This window comes from Palaemon carinicauda, chromosome 27 (assembly GCF_036898095.1).
Source record: "Palaemon carinicauda isolate YSFRI2023 chromosome 27, ASM3689809v2, whole genome shotgun sequence".
NCBI classification, from domain to species: Eukaryota; Metazoa; Arthropoda; class Malacostraca; order Decapoda; family Palaemonidae; genus Palaemon; species Palaemon carinicauda.
This window is the reverse complement of record NC_090751.1, coordinates 2518891-2536892: the sequence shown is the minus strand read 5'-3', so window position 1 is coordinate 2536892 and position 18002 is coordinate 2518891. Positions and strand designations below refer to the sequence as shown.

At 34.5% G+C, this 18002-nt stretch overlaps 2 protein-coding genes across 2 annotated transcripts; both read left to right on the top strand.

Annotated features, from left to right (window-relative positions):
* Nucleotides 1-4282: 4282 nt before the first annotated feature.
* LOC137621077 (uncharacterized) lies at nucleotides 4283-7349 on the top strand. Its single transcript, XM_068351518.1, has 2 exons — nucleotides 4283-4389; nucleotides 6655-7349. The coding sequence occupies exons 1-2, from the start codon at nucleotides 4384-4386 to the stop codon at nucleotides 6997-6999; spliced, it is 351 nt and encodes a 116-aa protein (XP_068207619.1). The 5' UTR covers nucleotides 4283-4383; the 3' UTR covers nucleotides 7000-7349.
* An 8182-nt stretch (nucleotides 7350-15531) lies between these two features.
* On the top strand, nucleotides 15532-18002 carry LOC137621076 (uncharacterized). The gene is made up of 2 exons (XM_068351516.1): nucleotides 15532-15612; nucleotides 17342-18002. Exons 1-2 carry the CDS (start codon nucleotides 15607-15609, stop codon nucleotides 17669-17671), a joined length of 336 nt encoding a protein of 111 aa, XP_068207617.1. The 5' UTR covers nucleotides 15532-15606; the 3' UTR covers nucleotides 17672-18002.

Here is an 18002-nt window from a genome sequence, read left to right as displayed (position 1 = left end):
TTTCAATGAAGAAAATGCATTACGGTGTTCTGAAGGTCAGATTCCTAATTGAAATGATGAAAGTATGTCGGACTAATAATTATCAACAGAAAATAATTTTTCAGAAGAAGTGTACAGTTTGACACAGGAATTCCTGGCACACCTCAATGCGAAGAAGTGCACCCAGGTACACCATTACTGCTCTACAAGTTCCTGCCTGTAGCCCTGCACACCACCAATACTGTTACTGTTTTTAGAATGATATATTGTTAATCTATTCTCAGAATTTATTTATTTCCTTTCCTCACTGGGCTATTTTTACCTGTTGGAGCCCTTGGGCTTATAGCATCTTGCTTTTCCAACTAGGGCTGTAGCTTGGCTAGTAATAATAATAATAATAATAATAATAATAATAATAATAATAATAATACCTATCCCTACACTACCTGTTCGGTTATTTGCCGTGCAGTAAGGATGTGCAAGAAATTCCTGTCTAACTGTATGGGCACTTCAGAATCAACTGATCACACACCATCAGTGCCTGTCATAGGTTTAATCAACTTGTAAATCATTCTGGTTTTACAGGATGATACCAAATCGTAACTTTGCTTGAGCAATTAGCAATAATTCGCCTAGAATTATTCTAAGGTTTCATTTTCATTTATATGAGCAACATAACAAAACTATGATATAGAATAAAACACTCTACAATGAAATATCACAGCTGGGATGGGACCACCCTGCTAAGAATACAGATTACCAATCTAACTCCTCTAAGACTTGTAATATACTAGGGTACATGACATTTACTAGTAGTCTCTTTAGCATTCTTAATGGAGACTGTAGCCTCTGATGACGTAATCCAGAACTACAGTCTTAAAAAAGAGAAAACTTTATGGTCAATGAAACATCGAATCAATAAGAACAGAATGATTTCAAACACCAATAGGGTCTAAATAGGAACCGAGGTTGCTGTTCGGTGGTCCATACTAGGCACCTTGAAACCTTTTCATAGAAGCTTCTCACTGAAATGGCAGTAAAATTACAAGAGTCTGCCAGACAATTGAAAAAGATCCTCAAGATATACAAAAATTTGCTCTCTTTCAAGGGTCTTTAGAATCTACATAAATGTGCTTCAAATTATGATATCCTTTCAGTGTCATCTAAAACTGAATAAATCGGATGATAAAAGTCTACACGCAATGGTCGTATAGAGTTAAATAACAATAATTTTTAGACTTTCATAATTGGAGGTTCCTTATGATTCCATCCTTTATATCATTCTTGAAGCTATTGTAAACGTCCCTGCCTGGTGAACTGCTGGACTGGGGTTCAAGCCCAGCTCAAGATCGATAGTTTCTTGAAGTGTCTGCAACCTCACCATCCTTATGAGCTAAGGATGTGTGGTTTTGAGATAGCTTACATGTCTAGCTGTTGAGTCATCAACAGCCATTGCCTGGCCCTCCCTAATCCTAGCTTGGTGGAGAACGAGCTTGGGCGCTGATCATATCTATATATGGTTAATCTCTATACCATTGTCCTGCTAGGGCACTGTTACTGTCCCTTTCCTCTGCCGTGCATGAGCGATCATTAAACTGATTTCCTCTACGTTCACAGAATTTGCAAAGGCATTTTCAAGAAGGAATGACACAGGCTTCGCCTGGAACTTGGCTACTCATCGAAACCATATTCTAATATCGTGAAACATTAATTAAAACTTTCCGTTATCTATTACACAACCTTAATTACAACTCTGCTTCTGATATATAAAATTCTTAATTATAACTACATATTCCTATATATCAAAATCTTAATTACGATTGATACCAGCAAATTTTCCCTGTTGGAACCCCTAGGCTTATAGCATCCTGTTTTTCCAACTAGGGTTGTAGCTTAGCAAGTAATAATAATAATAATAATAATAATAATAATAATAATAATAATAATAATAATAATAATAATAATCACGGTGATTAAATACTCTACCATTACATGAAATGCAAATAGACATGTGCATCATTAAACAGCATTCTCTTTCAAACTCTTATTTGGTAAAACTGGTTTAACAAAGTAATGGAGGACTTGGAGGGTTAACGTCCAAGTTGGGCATAATTATCGTCAGCTAATTTCAGTACCTAACAGGGACAGAGAGTTCCCGGACACATGGTTTTGTTTCAGCACTAAAACCTGAATTTATTTTAGTTGAAATGTACGACAAAGTAATCTAGATTAAAAGAAAATTAGAATTCAGCAAAAAAAGAAAAATAAATAAATAAAATAAAATTAGGATTAAAATAATTTTTGTCATCCTGCAATTGTCAAATATTGAAATTGTTGTAATATCAGAGATACCTGCGCTAATTTTCATGACCAATTTTATACTTATATCTCTCTCTCTCTCTCTCTCTCTCTCTCTCTCTCTCTCTCTCTCTCTCTCTCTATATATATATATATATATATATATATATATATATATACATATATATATACATATATATATATATATATATATATATATATATATATATACATATATATATATTATTGAAAAAGAATAGATCTCTCTCTCTCTCTCTCTCTCTCTCTCTCTCTCTCTCTCTCTCTCTCTCTCTCTCTCTGTGAAAAACAGGATGCTATAAACCCCAAGGGAACCAACAGGGGAAAATAGCCTAGGGCAGAACATTGTGCAAAGAGCAGGAACGACCACCAAACACCAATCCAGTCGAGAAATTACCGAATACTTCATACACTTTTAAAAAATAATTGCAAGAATATTCACCACTTCATATATTCCTGCACGAAATAGATAAATTTCCACGATCCTCCGTCTAATTCATAAGACAAACAGCTTGTTAGAGAGTGAGCCGGAGTTAAAATTACAGATTATAAAAAGAAATGGCCCAGTTCCGTTAAACTCATCGGGAATTTGTGATTTTCTTGAGAAGAAAAAAAAAATTATCCGGGAACCTGATTATTTACACGAGCCACAACTTTGTCTGAATAGGACGGAATATTATCGTTTGCAACGAAGAATTCGGATGTATGAAATCATAAAGAAATTATTTATGTAAATTAATTAGCTTATAAATGCATAAGTAATAACGAAGTAAATTTTTATCCAATCACATGCAAATAAAAATTGAAAACCATCAAATTTCCCAATTTCATCATATTGCAAGAAATTGAATCAAATTATGAAAAAAAAAAATAATCTAAGAAGAGCCACTATGCATCCACAGTGTTTAAAAGTTTAAAATTGCCTCATGAGCGGCAGAAGGCCACGTCATTGCATACCAAAGTCGCGAGGGCAACTCGAACGCCTATCCACTGACTGCGGATCATCAACGATTTCATAAGTAACAAAACGTGGGAATCGAACCACACCACACCACACACACACACACACACACACACACACACACACCAATGGACAAAGTGATGTCAATTTAGAGAGGAATGAAATCAGCATGCAGAAGTCATTAAGAGTTTTAAAATATCTTGAAAAGTTTAACCACGAATCAAACGACAATCATATATTATGATAACGGATTTGTTATTGTCAGAAGTCAAAAATATATGTTATTCTGTTGAGAACAGGAAACTCTTAGTAAATCTGAAGAGTATAGAAGATTAAGGGACTTTGACTTAATTCCCCAATGTAACTAAAAAACATCTAAATTTACCCATACATGAATAAAAAATTTTAATATATATATATATATATATATATATATATATATATATACTTATACATATACATATACATACTTATACATATACATATACATATATATACACATACATATACATATACATATACATATATATATATATACATATACATACATATATATACATATACATACATATATATATACATATACATACATATATATATATATATATATATATATATATATATATATATACATACATACATACATATATATATATATATATATATATATATATATATATATATATATATACATATGAATGAGAGCTAAAGAATGAAATCACCCCCTAAATCCCATCGCCCATTCGTGCAACCAATGTACCAGAGAAACACACCCGGTTAAGCTGAAGGGACAATGAGGCCTGATCTCCCTCAGGGAAGGCTACAGGGGGAAGGGAGAGAGACGGGGGGGGGGCAGGATAGAGGGGGGTAAGTAGGAGGAAGAACCTCAAGAAGAGAAGCGTAATGGATACAGAGGAGCAGAAAAGGAGGGACTAAAGAAATGACCAATCATTGAGTAGAGGGGGATATGAGGAATGGAGGAGGATAGGAGGGTGGGAGGGGGGTTTAAGGGAAGGCAAGGGCGTGGTATGTCGGCCTCGGCAGTATAAAATAGGCTCATGGGCATTTCAGCTTCGTAGTCGCTCTGTTCGTCTGAAACCATCATCATGAAGGTAAGACGTACGATTTACTTTTTCCAAAATTCGTATTTCGTGAAATTTAGGTTAGGGTGATTTCATGTTAATTACCTCTTCACACATTGTTTATTTTAACAACAAGAATTCATGTGTAACTAAGAATTTAACCCTATTATATGCAGTCACAATTGTAACATATATTGACATATTTTTTCACATTCTTAAGGATTTTTCTTGTACTTTAAATCTGAGATGAATAATGTTTTGATCTTCTATAGTACTTAACTATATAAACAGCATAGAAACCTACGTCTTTCTGCAAATTATTATTATTATTATTATTATTATTATTATTATAATTATTATCATCATCGAACATACTTTTCCAAAATACTACACACACAAACAATCATCATCATCCGTAACTAGTCCACTGCAGGATAAAGGACTCAGCCATGACCTTCCACTCCCGTCTGTTTATGGTCTTTCTATGCTAGTTTCTACCATCAATTTTTCTTAGCTCGTCAATCCATCGTTTTCTCTTCCTTGCCCTACTTCTTTTGCAATCTCTAACCCCAAACGTATGTTTTGTCAACAATAGACAAAAAACAATAAATAGTTAAATACTCTTAATACTTTAAGATAAAACGCATTCATGCGATTACCTAAAAAGACTTTTTTGACTTTTTTAACCAATTTCCAAAACCTTACAGTAAAAGTAATAGCAAATTACATGCCACTAAACTTGAAGCCTTGAGGAAAATAGAATTCCCTTCTTTTTGTCCTCAAATATTTTACTCTTGCCTATCTTGATATTCCTTAAGCCTCAAAAAGCATATTTTTTTTTTACTGTTTACTCCAATTTAAGATAAAATCATTAATTTAAAAAATATATTGGAAAACCGCATGACGTCCCACCATCTTACTCTTCCTATAAAAAAAAATATGTTTTAACAGACACACCCTTCGCCTTCTATTAAGAAAAATGTCATAACCGACATCTTTCTCCTCCCAGCTTAAAATATAGTTCTACGACATCATTTTCCCCATTCCACTTTAAAAGAGAAGTTCTAATACGTCATTCTCCCCTTTCCGTTTAAAAATACAGTTCTACGACGTTATTTTCCCCCTTCTGTTTTAAAAATTAGTTCTACGACGCTATTTCCCCCCTTCTGTTTTAAAGAATAGTTCTACGACGCTATTTCCTCCTGTTTTTAAAAAATAGTTTACGACGCTATTTTCCCCCTTCTGTTTTAAAAAATAGTTCTACGACGCTATTTTCCCCCTTCTGTTTTAAAAAAAAGTTCTACGACGCTATTTTCCCCCTTCTGTTTTAAAAAAAAGTTCTACGACGCTATTTTCCCCCTTCTGTTTTAAAAAAAAATAGTTCTACGACGCTATTTTCCCCCTTCTGATTTAAAAAATAGTTCTACGACGCTATTTTCCCCCTTCTGTTTTAAAAAATAGTTCTACGACGCTATTTTCCCCCTTCTGTTGTAAAAAAAAATAGTTCTACGACGCTATTTTCCCTCTTCTGTTTTAAAAAATAGTTCTACGACACTATTTTCCCCCTTCTGTTTTAAAAAATAGTTCTACGACGCTATTTTCCCCCTTCTGTTTTAAAAAATAGTTCTACGACGCTATTTTCCCTCTTCTGTTTTAAAAAATAGTTCTACGACGCTATTTTCCCTCTTCTGTTTTAAAAAATAGTTCTACGACACTATTTTCCCCCTTCTGTTTTAAAAAATAGTTCTACGACGCTATTTTCCCGTACCAATTAAAAACAAAGGTTCTACATCATCATTTTCCTCCTATTTCACGAGATAAGTTCTACGAAGCCATTTTCCCCCTCCTATTTAGAAATAGTTTTATAACGCCATTTTCTCCCCTTCTCATTTCATAAGAAAAGTTCTACGATGCCATTTTACCGCTCCCATTTAAAAATTCTAAGACGTCATTTTCCTCTTCCCATTTCATACAAAAGAAGTTATACGACTCCATCTCCCCCCCCACCTTAAAAAATTTTCTTCAGCGCCATCTTCCCCCTTTAAATAAAGTTCTAATCAATTACACGTTTTTCTCTTAAAAACAAGTTCTTCGGCGCCATCTTCCCCCTTTAAATAAAGTTCTAACCAAATATACGTTTTTCTCTTAAAAACAAGTTCTTCAGCCCAATCTTCCCCCTTTAAATAAAGTTCTAACCAATTACACGTTTTTCTCCCACTTAAAAAAAGTTCTTCAACGCCATCTTCCCCCCCTTTAAAAAAACGTTCTAACCAATTACACGTTTATCTCCCACAGGCTGTTCTTGCTCTCTGCTTCCTGGGTTTGGCAACCGCCAACGTCATCCCCCTTTACACCGGAGGCGTTTTCCCATACAGTGCAGGACTCCTCCCATCTGCCGGCGGCATCCTGCCATACTCAGCTGGCGTCCTGCCATACTCAGCTGGTGTCCTGCCATCCACATACAGCCTCCTACCAACAACCTACGTCGCAGCCCCACGTATCCAGACCGTGCAGACATCCGTCGTAGCTCCAGGATACGTCGCCAAGACCCCAGGTGCCGAGCACATCGCTCCCCTCCCCTCAGGTCTCGGCTATGCTTCCCACCACATCAATTTGGCTAAGGCACCAGGCACCAAGTAAGCAACCCTGACGGAGGAGGCACTACCTTCCGGCGGGATGCCCTTAGCCGCGTCCAGTCGGAAGCTCTCCACCCGAAGCAGTGACATGAGGTGACGTGATTGGCAGGAGGAGGAGCCCTTTGCTTCTAAGGGCGTCAGCCCTTGAATCGCAGAGGGCAACGACCTGATCTATCCGAGTCGCTAAATGTCACTGTTATGATGATGGATTCTCGACCAAGGAATGAGGACAACGAAAACTCACAGCAAAATGCAACAAAGAAAATCATGTCCAAGGACGTTCAACGTTTCTTTGAGCGATGATTTCTTTTATTGTATTTTGTAGATCTTAATAATAAAAACACAAAATCCCAATTTGTTTTTGTTAGCCCACAAGTTCAAGAAGTATTGCATCTTATTCAGAACAGGGATAATTTATAGAAGGGCCATGGAATAGAAATCTCCTATATACAGTATAGGAAAGAGCAAATGTCAGGCTATATATCTTTCTACGTGGCTAGGTGGTATGGTCAATGTCATACAAGTATACTGGACCAGGGTTCGAACTATAGTCTTTGAATGATTTCGCCTGGGGCTCTGATCCCGAGGTCGTTGAGAGAATCCAGACTTTTATCTATTAATATATATGGCTTATTTGAAATATGAAAAACGCGTTTAAATGTGCAAATTTACCATATATATATATATATATATATATATATATATATATATATATATATATATATATATATATATAAATATATATATATATATATATATATATATATATGTGTGTGTGTGTGTGTGTGTGTATCCGGTCACGCTCAGCTCTCTTCATCCCTCGGGTAAGGGGAAGAGGGAATAGTCATATCCTGGTGAGAGGGGGATGTGAGTGCTTGTATATACATATCTATCTAAATATTTAGCCCTTATTCTGACGGGGCGCGTACACTATTTCAATTATGGTCTTCTACGTAGGACAAACTTGTGAGTGGTCTCATAGTAATGGGATTGCACTTAAGATATATCAGAAACTGTATGATGATTATCAAAGGTACTTACACACCAAATTCCCCTTAATGTAAAATTTTACTTCATGAAACACAGTCATGGGAGACAATGAGGCTTAAAATTTCAATAGTTTCATTCTATGATCCGTAAAATACTTTCTACTAGCTTTTAATTTTTGGATAAATTATGTTTTCAAGTTTCTCAATAATTACAATAGAAATTTAAAGGTCTATGTACATTTAGTATAAACATTAAAAAAGAATTAATACGCAAAGAATTAAAGCCTTTCAGCACCAATCTAGACAAGTTGCCAAACTACGTATCACTCTCTATTACTATTAATAGCTAAGTTACAACCTTATATACACAAACACACACACACACACACACACACACACATATATATATATATATATATATATATATATATATACATACATATACATATATATACACATATATATGCACATATATATATATATATACATTTATTATATATATACATTATATATACATATATAATTTATTATATATATATATGTGTGTGTGTGTGTGTGTGTGTGTGTGTGTGTGTGTGGGTGGGTGGGTGTGTGCGTGTGTTATGCTTTCTCTGATAAAAAAAAAAGCAGAAATGTAGGACTAAGATTAATATGAGTAAAACTAAGATAATGTTCAATAAAAATGCAGACAACAAATAAGAATTATCGACGAACCTCTAGAGATTGTTAATGAATATACGTACACTACTTAGAATCCCCAGGACACGAGGACGAAATTAAAAGAAGGATTTAAGAATTTGGTGCGGAGCTTTTCGTACACAAAATGAGACTATGAAAAGTAAAATGCCATTTTCTCTAAAAAGAAAAGTATTTAATCAGATGGTCCTACCAGTATTAACTTATGCATCAGAAACTTGGAGCTTACTAAAGCTTTAGAACATAAGCTATTTGCAACTCAAAGAGCTATGGAAACAATAATCATGGGAATAACACCGAGAGACATAAAGAGAAAAATGGATACGAGATTATTACCATTACTATTATCATAAGCTAAGCTAAAACCATAGTTGTAAAGGCAAGATGCTATAAGCTCAAAGGCTCCAACAGGGAAAAATAGCCCAGTGAGGAAAGGATACAAGGAAATAAAAAACTACGAGAAGTAATAAACAATTAAAATAAAATATACTAAGATCAGTACCAACATTAAATTAGATCTTTCCTATATAAACTATTACTTGAAAAAAAAAAACAAGAGGAAGAAAAATATGATAGAAAAGTGTGCCCAAGTGTACCCCCAAGCAAGAAAACTCTAATCCAAGAGAGTAGAAGGCCATGGTACGGAGGCTATGGCACTACCCTAGACTAGAGAACAATGGTTTGATTTTGGAGTGTCCTTCTCCTAGAAGAGCTGCTTACCATAGCTAAACAGTCTCTTCTACCCTTACCAAGAGGAAAGGGGCCACTGAACAATTACAATGCAGTAGTTAACCCCTTGAGCGAAGGGAAATTGTTTGGTAATCTCAGTGTTGTCAGATGTATGAGGACAGAGGAGAATGTAGTATAAATACGCGAGACTATTTGGTGTACGTGTAAGCAAAGACAAAATGAGCCACAACCAGATAGAGGGATTCAAATGTATTACTGTCACTCCAGTCAAAGGACCCAATACCTCTCTAGCGGTAGTATCTCAACGGGCGGCTGATGCCCTGTCCAACCCACAATCTAGTGAGTAAACTAAAGTAGAGGATATTCTAACAACATGTAAGAAAAAGAAATGGACATGGGTAGGACATATAATGAGAATGAGAGATAATACATGGGCATTAATAACAACACAATGGGTCCTGAGAGATTGCAAAAGAAGCAGGGACGAAAGAGAAGATTATGGATTGATGAACTAAGAAAGCTTGCGGGTGTGGACTAGCATAGAAAGATCATAAACAGACGCGAGTGGAGGGATATGTCTGAGATCTTTGTTCTGCAGTGGACTAGTAACGACTGATGATGATGATGATATGTGAGAGAGAGAGAGAGAGAGAGAGAGAGAGAGAGAGAGAGAGAGAGAGAGAGAGAGAGAGCATTTCCAAGAATATTTAAGCTTCCCACAATTACTTGTCCAGCAGAACCGATCCACGAGGAAACCTGTAAAAACATTTTTAAAAAAAAAGAAAATTTCTTCCATCATTACTCTATATCCCCGAATTGACATTTAACTAAAGACTTATAATGAAGTTTTAAACTTAAAGGGTCCCATGGGCGTATGCCAAATAGGTACTATGTGTGAAGGAAATGTTCCAAGTTCTTTCATTGCCGGGCCATTCTAATAGCAGTATGTTGATGGGAAAAAAAATAAAAATAAAAAAACAAACCAACTCTGGTTCTTGCTCGCAACAAAAATAATCATGATTCTGAAAGTGAGGACCCCTGGTAAGAACATTTGGCTTTTTTAAATGATAAAAAACTTATTATTCAGATCTTCCTGCAAAGGTTTTCTAATATGGCATATAATTATGGTAAATACGATAACTTATTGTCAATTTTTTTAGGGAGGCAGCAACTCGCAAGAGTTCCCTTTTACCTCGGAAAAGTTTCCCGAAAACTGATTGATCGGAAGTATTCGGACAGAAATACTTCCAACCAATTAGCTATTAGGAAACTTTTCCGAGCTGAAAGGGCACTCCTCCGAGTCGGTGCAAATCTGCCTCGCTAATAAAAATTGACTATAGTTACTAAGATTTGCGTCAGTCCTATTTCGGAATTTAGTAGAGCACCATTATTATCATTATTATTATTATTATTAAATGCTAAGCTACAACCCTAGATGGAAAAGCCAGATGCTACAAGCCCAGGGGCTCCAACAGGAAAAACAGCCCAGCGAGGAAAGGAAAAAAGGAAAAATAAAATATCTTAAGAATAGTAACAACATTAAAATAAATATTTCCTATATAAACTATAAAACTTTAACAAAACAAGAGGAAGAGAAAGTAGATAAAAGTGTGCCCCAGAGAGAAAGAAAATCTAGCTACCAAAGAGTATAATTTCCCATGGAAATTACAACATACTTTACTTGCTAAAGATGTCACTTTTCTCATTTTTAAAAACTCAGCCTCCGTTAAAAAAAAAAAAAAAAAAAAAAAAAAAAAAAAAAAAAAAAAATTCGCTGATTTCAAGTGCCGTATTCAAATAACCATACCTGATTTGCGCCGGCATATATATTCTTCCACTTTATCTACGAATCAGTGTGATTATACTTAAAAACTTAATTAAGTTATTTTAAAGACAGACAGACATCACAAAGAACTTCAACTAGAGGGAATATACATCATCAGTCTTATCTTTGAATGTATGAATAACCCCACAGCTAAGATCAATATATTACACGATAGATATTAAATCAAACGTTAGTTATCAAATCAAACGTTAGTTATTAAATCAAACGTTAGTTATCAAATCAAAAGTTATTTATCAACTCAAACTTTAGCTATTACACAAAACATTAGGTATCAAATCAAACGTTAGTTATTAAATCAAACGTTAGTTATTAAATCAAAAGTTATTTATCAACTCAAACTTTAGCTATTACATCAAACGTTAGGTATCAAATCAAACTTTAGTTATCAAATCAAACGTTGGCTATTAAATTAAACGTTGACTATTAAGTCAAACGTTGACTATTAAGTCAAACGTTAGTTATTAAATCAAACGTTGGCTATTAAATCAACCGTTGACTATTAAGTCAAACGCTGGCTATTAAGTAAAACGTTAGTTATTAAATCAAACGTTGGCTATTAAATCAAGCATTGACTATTAAGTCAAACGTTGGCTATTAAATAAAACGTTGGTTATTAAATCAAACGTTGGCTATTAAATCAAGCGTTGACTATTAAGTCAAACGTTAGTTATTAAATCAAACGTTAGTTATTTAATCAAACGTTAGTTATTTAATCAAACGTTAGCTATTGAATCATACGTTCTTCAAATTCAACAACTTGGCTGACTTCCCGTTTATAGAAAGTAGGCGGACAGACAAGGAATGAATTTGTACGCAGATTAATGCAAAGTTCATTCATGCTAAATCAAAAGGACTGACCCTTACCAGACACCAAGTATAACAACATCACTGGTACCTGAAAACATCCCCACTCATAACTTAGCTTCAAGGACGTTAATACTTATGGGTCCTGGTTAGCTTTATACCTGAAGGGCTGTGTGCTTTTAAGAGATAGAAGGGAAAAATCATAAATGGAATCACTCTTTATAAAAATATATACAGAAACATTTACTGTAAAGTATGACGCTGATTTTATGAAAACCTGGAGCTTGGATATTTTGTATTTTACACATTTGAAAACAGCGTTATTTTCTTATCAAAATGCCCTTCACTGATAACAGATTCGTTTACTTACTGAAGTAACGCAATTTATGTAAGCATAACCATAAATAATTATAAATAATTAAATTTCAGTGATAACTTTTAAGCAGGGATTTGAACCATATGTTACGATATTGGCCACCGAAAGCTATTTAGGCCATCATTAAAAACGACAAAAAAGTAATAGAATAACCGACATATACGACATATTATAAAGCCGCATACTAATTCATTAGAGTTCAAATAATGGAAGTGGGAAGTGGTGGCCTGGCGGGAATAACGAAGATGATTGAGATGTATACGAATGAAGGATTTGCAAATCAGTCAACTTGCTTTACTGGATCACTACAACCTAATAGAGCAGGTTTTTTGTTTCAACAAATCGGGAGGGGTTACCGGTATAATTTTCCCATTTTCTGTATACATGTCCCGATTACATGGGTAGCTAATATAGATCAGCTGACAGGTAACTACCAGCTGCTACCAGTAGGTTTTTCTCTTTAGATACTAGTTCTTCTTGGACTGACAATTTTAGGAGGAATTTTAATACACATTTGAATGTTACTGTTCTTAAAATATTTTATTTTTCCTTGTTTCCTTTCCTCACTAAGCTATTTTCCCTGTTGGAGCCCCAAGGCTTAAAGCATCCTACTTTTCCAATTAGGGTTGCAGCTTAGCAATTAATAATAATAATAATTTTTATGCAATACTGGAAATTTTTTTCAAGAGATATACAGTATCTATCAATATTCGCGTAAATAAAAGAAGTTATTTCAAATTTTCATGTTAGTAATTCATTCATTTTTCTTTTTGGTAGGGGTAATCTTTCAAACAACCAAGGCTTAGAAAACTATGATAAATTTTAAAAATATCCATTCTTAATACCTCCACCTATAGTGCTTACTTTTTCATTTAATTTACACATGAAGCTAATATTCTACTTTAATTACACTTGATTGAATCATTGATAATCTATCTCAAGAACAAAATACTCCAAATTTAAAATAAAAACTGAACCAGCAGCTACACTAACCCCATTATATTTACTAATTCCAAATCATCATTACAATAGAATGAAAACACTTATTTAAAATCGATTAAATCTACTCATAAAAAGCAATATAATATCGAGCAAATTGCATGAGAACTCGAACGCTTCCCAAAGTTCAGTTCAAGTTGAATTGTCTACTAACCTATCAATAATATGACATCTTGCGTGGCTGGTTTCATCTTAATGCGCCCATACTGATCATGGAAAGGTAAAGCGGTTCTCTGATCACAAATTATAAAGAAGTCAGGTTAAATTGTTTTACTATGATAGTAAGACAAACTAAGTTTTTCTTCCGAGAGGTTTTTTATACTATGTAGATAAAAAAAAACATTGGACCTAAGGGCAACGACGACTTCATCTTTTGGAATATAGTAGAGATAAGGAAGCTACCAATACATAAATAAAAAATCGGAGTATAAGATTTCTTGAAATACAAAAAAAAAGGGGGGGGGGACGATTAAAAAACAGAAACTAAGATTAGAGCTGCAAATAGAAAATAGCAATTAAAAAATCAGATTTTCAAACATGGAGAGCAAGAACACACTGACCAAAACTATAGTCCCTTGGAGAGGATAAGCGAAATTCAGGGCTAAAAGATAAGATCTGGTATGATGAATTTGGGCCATATGGCCAACGCTGGGACCTGGGAACCCATCCAGCGCCCAGGAGCATTTTGGGAAAAGCCCAACACCTGCAACATGAAGTAAAAGCTAAATGGCTAGGAGAGGAAAAGTAAATAACTGAAGTAGGAATGGCAGTAGAGTAAATGCCGAGGGAATACTACAATCAAGTAATGCTTACGGTGCAAACAAACAAACAAATAAATACACACCTATCAAAACATAACCTTCGTAACGAAGTTGGCGAGGGCACCTAAACAATAAAGACATATATATATATATATATATATATATATATATATATATATATATATATATATATATATATATATATATTATATATATCACATCACTGTTTGAAAGATTGGAAAATGATAAAAAAAGAAGAATGGCAGGTGGAGTAAAGGTTACTAAGATGATAAGAGTGTCACTATTGAGATGTGGGCACGTGTTAAGGATGGATGGTGGGGAGGGAGTGAGGAGGGCTTGGGAGGAACCTTTTAGAGGGGAGAAGCTCAAGACATAGGCAGAGAATTAGATGGCGATATAAGGTGAAGGATGACATGGAGAAAAGAGGTTTGGTGGAAGAGGATGCTTTTGATAGAAGTCGTCGGAGAGAGCCCATCAGGCAACCGACCCCTTAATTTAAGGATAACGGAGGGGTGGAAAGATATATATATGTATATATATATATATATATATATATATATATATATATATATATATATATATATATATATATATATACACGCACGTATAAAAATAACATAAATTTTGTTAACATATCCTAAAATGTAGATAAAGGAAAAACTGAAATAGATCCAGGAGACAAATACAATAACATCTTTGAACTGCATTTCCTATTTCATCCTTAGAGGCCCTTTTTCCACATAAAAATCGTGAACGTATTACATGAGGTTATACGATTATGTCAAAAAATCCCAAATGAGGATTCTATCATGTGAGAGGGGTTCAATTTTAGCCCAAATTCAAGTAATAAAAATAAGTAAATAAAACTTTTAGATAATATTTGTATAACTGAAATATAAATACAAAAATATAATTAACCAGTAAACGGTTACACTACTTTCTTATTAACTATAAAATAAAACATTCATGAAAATTCTAAAGGAATAACAAAATCTATGTGAGATTTACTGAATATATTCGTACAGCTCTAGCAAATTATCAATAAGATTCTAAACACCAATTATTTGTTTGTTTAGGCGAACCAAAATGACGCGTAAATCACTTGTGTAAGTCTAACAAAATACCCCAAACCTTTGAATTAATCACGCAAGGAAACATTAAAACTAAGAACAAAAGACAAAAGGAAGCACTGTAACTAAAACAAAATATATTCAAACATATGTTACCCTCACGTCAGACGGTTTTGAACTCGATCAAGGAATCATAGTAAAAAATGAAAATTGTAGAAAACCGGATTAGTTGCTAGGTACAACCGGTATCATGGCAGGATTCGGGGGCGTGGTTACATCAGAGAGCCAGGTGCCCAAGGAGTATATATACGGGCCCAGGACAGTGGGTCTTCAGTCACTTCTCATCAACGACCACAAAAATGAAGGTAAGAATCCTTTTTGAGAGTGGGTGAGTTAGGAGCTGTGATACAGTCTTCTTGTAAGGTTGTGTTGATTTAAATCATTAGAAGAGAGTAAGTTCTACTACTAACTATTGTTTCGTATGAGATTTATACTCATTTTTTTGGCTTCAGGAATACTTTAAATTCTTTGTCTTTCGTAGTGATTTGGGATAAAAATTCAATTCGATATATAAATGTTTATCACTATACGAGCTTTCACTCCAGTTATGAACTAACGATTCAACTAGTTTTTATTCTTATTACAAATTTATTCCAACTATGGACAGTACATTAAGAAACCAAGATCAAAAGAACAATTCCATTCCAAAATCAAACCATTGTTCTCTAGTCTTGGGTAGTGCCATAGCCTCTGTACCATGCTCCTCCACTGTCTTGGGTTAGAGATCCCTTGCTTGAGGGTACATTCAGGCAGACTTTCCTATCTTGTTTCTCTTCCTCTTGTTATTTTGAAGTTTTTATAGTTTATATATGAAAGATTTATTTTAATGCTGTTCTTGTACTTAAACTTCTTGTTTATTCCCTTATTTCCTTTCCTCACTGGGCTATTTTCCCTGTTGGAGCCCTTGAGTTTCTAGCATCCTGCTTTTCCAACTAGGGTTGTAGCAAATAATAATAATAATAATAAAAACAATAACAATAATAATAATAATAATAATAATTTGCATATTTCTTCTTATACGTCAGCCAATACAATAGTAAATCGATTTCTTGAGCATTTTTTCTCTAAATACAAACAGCCAAGCTTCTTGATCAATCAAGTTATTTTAAATTTTAAACATCTTAAAAACTGGCGAGCGGAAAATTGTCTTTAGATTTTGCTAACTAAAAGAGGTTCTGAAAACTACAGAGAATCATATTTCTCTTTATGAAAAAAATCCTTGCATGAAGTTTGTAAACATGAGGCGTGATTAGTAAAATTCCTATTATGTATATCTTTAAATTTATCCGCAGAGCAATTTTCAGAAAATTTAATAGCTATCGAGAATCCATTCTTCCTTTAAACAGATACGTCGTTTTATATATTGTCAAAGGTACACTGCTAAACATTTGCATTAAAAAAGCGGCAAAAACCTGGCAACATCTATTCCAGGATTTTTACCGTTTTAAAATCGGTTATATTGACGTAAAAAGAGTGATATTACGGTCACCAACCCGTAAAAGATAATAACAAAGTAAGGTAAAAATTACGGTCCCTTGTATTTTACTGAAATACGGTCGAGAACAGTATATTTTTACGGGGAATTTCTGATAAAAAAATACGTTTTTTTTTTTTCGAACAGTGTAGGCCATATATGTGTATGCATATACCAGATACGCATTCAAATGCAAAACTTATTTCTAATGTAACTGTGGAATGACTTCACAATGACAATTAAATTAATTTCCAAATACAAAAATTTGGCCCCTTTCCCCTTTATATTCGTGAATACATATCTTTCTAACAACACATTTCTATAACATTTCTTGCATTTAAACTATGGTGAAACTGATTACCAGAGAATGAGGAAAAATGGCGAAATCTAAATCTTATATTTGAACAATTTGGTTACATAATTTATTTACATTTTCGGTGTTTAGATACAAAGCTTTTTCCATTAACTGATAAAACTAAATTTATAAATAATTCTACATCCAATTAATAGCTTAAGAGACCAAGTAAATGCAAATAATGATATTAATCTCCCTCCTACAGGCTGTCCTGGCACTGTGTTTCTTGGGAGCAGCTAGCGCTGCCTACATCCCCCTGACCTACAACGCAGGCGTCATTCCTTACAGAGGAGCTTTCCCCCAGGCCACAGGATTCCTCCCCATCAGCACTGGAGTGATCCCTAACCAACCATCCCTGGGCCTCCCTGCAACCTACAGCCTTGGCGCTCCAGCCTTCACCACCTACCAAGTGGCTCCCGCTCCAGGATACGTCGCCAAGACTTTGGGATCCGAACACATTGCTCCTCTCCCAGCTGGCAGTGCCAACTTCGCCTCCCACCACATCAATGTGGCAAGGGCCCCAGGCACTGAATAAGCGAGACCAGATGCCAGGCATAACGACCGTAACTCTTACCACTCTGTGACTTGAGAATTTAGGTTTGGAATCTTCTCATGGATTTGAGGGTTTTCTAGGCCTGGAATCAAAGTTACTGAGACGACCACGGCTTTGGACACCACTATCGATGTTTGGAACTCACCACCTTACCAGACATTGTTGTAACTAGGAATCATATCAGAGATGATGCCAGTTTTAGTCTTTTTGTTTGTAATTGATTAAAGATTCAAAATGTAAAAGCTGGGAGATTGGATGAGAAGGATTCTAAAAAAAAATGTTTTTGTTACAAAAATAAAATTATTAAAATCTA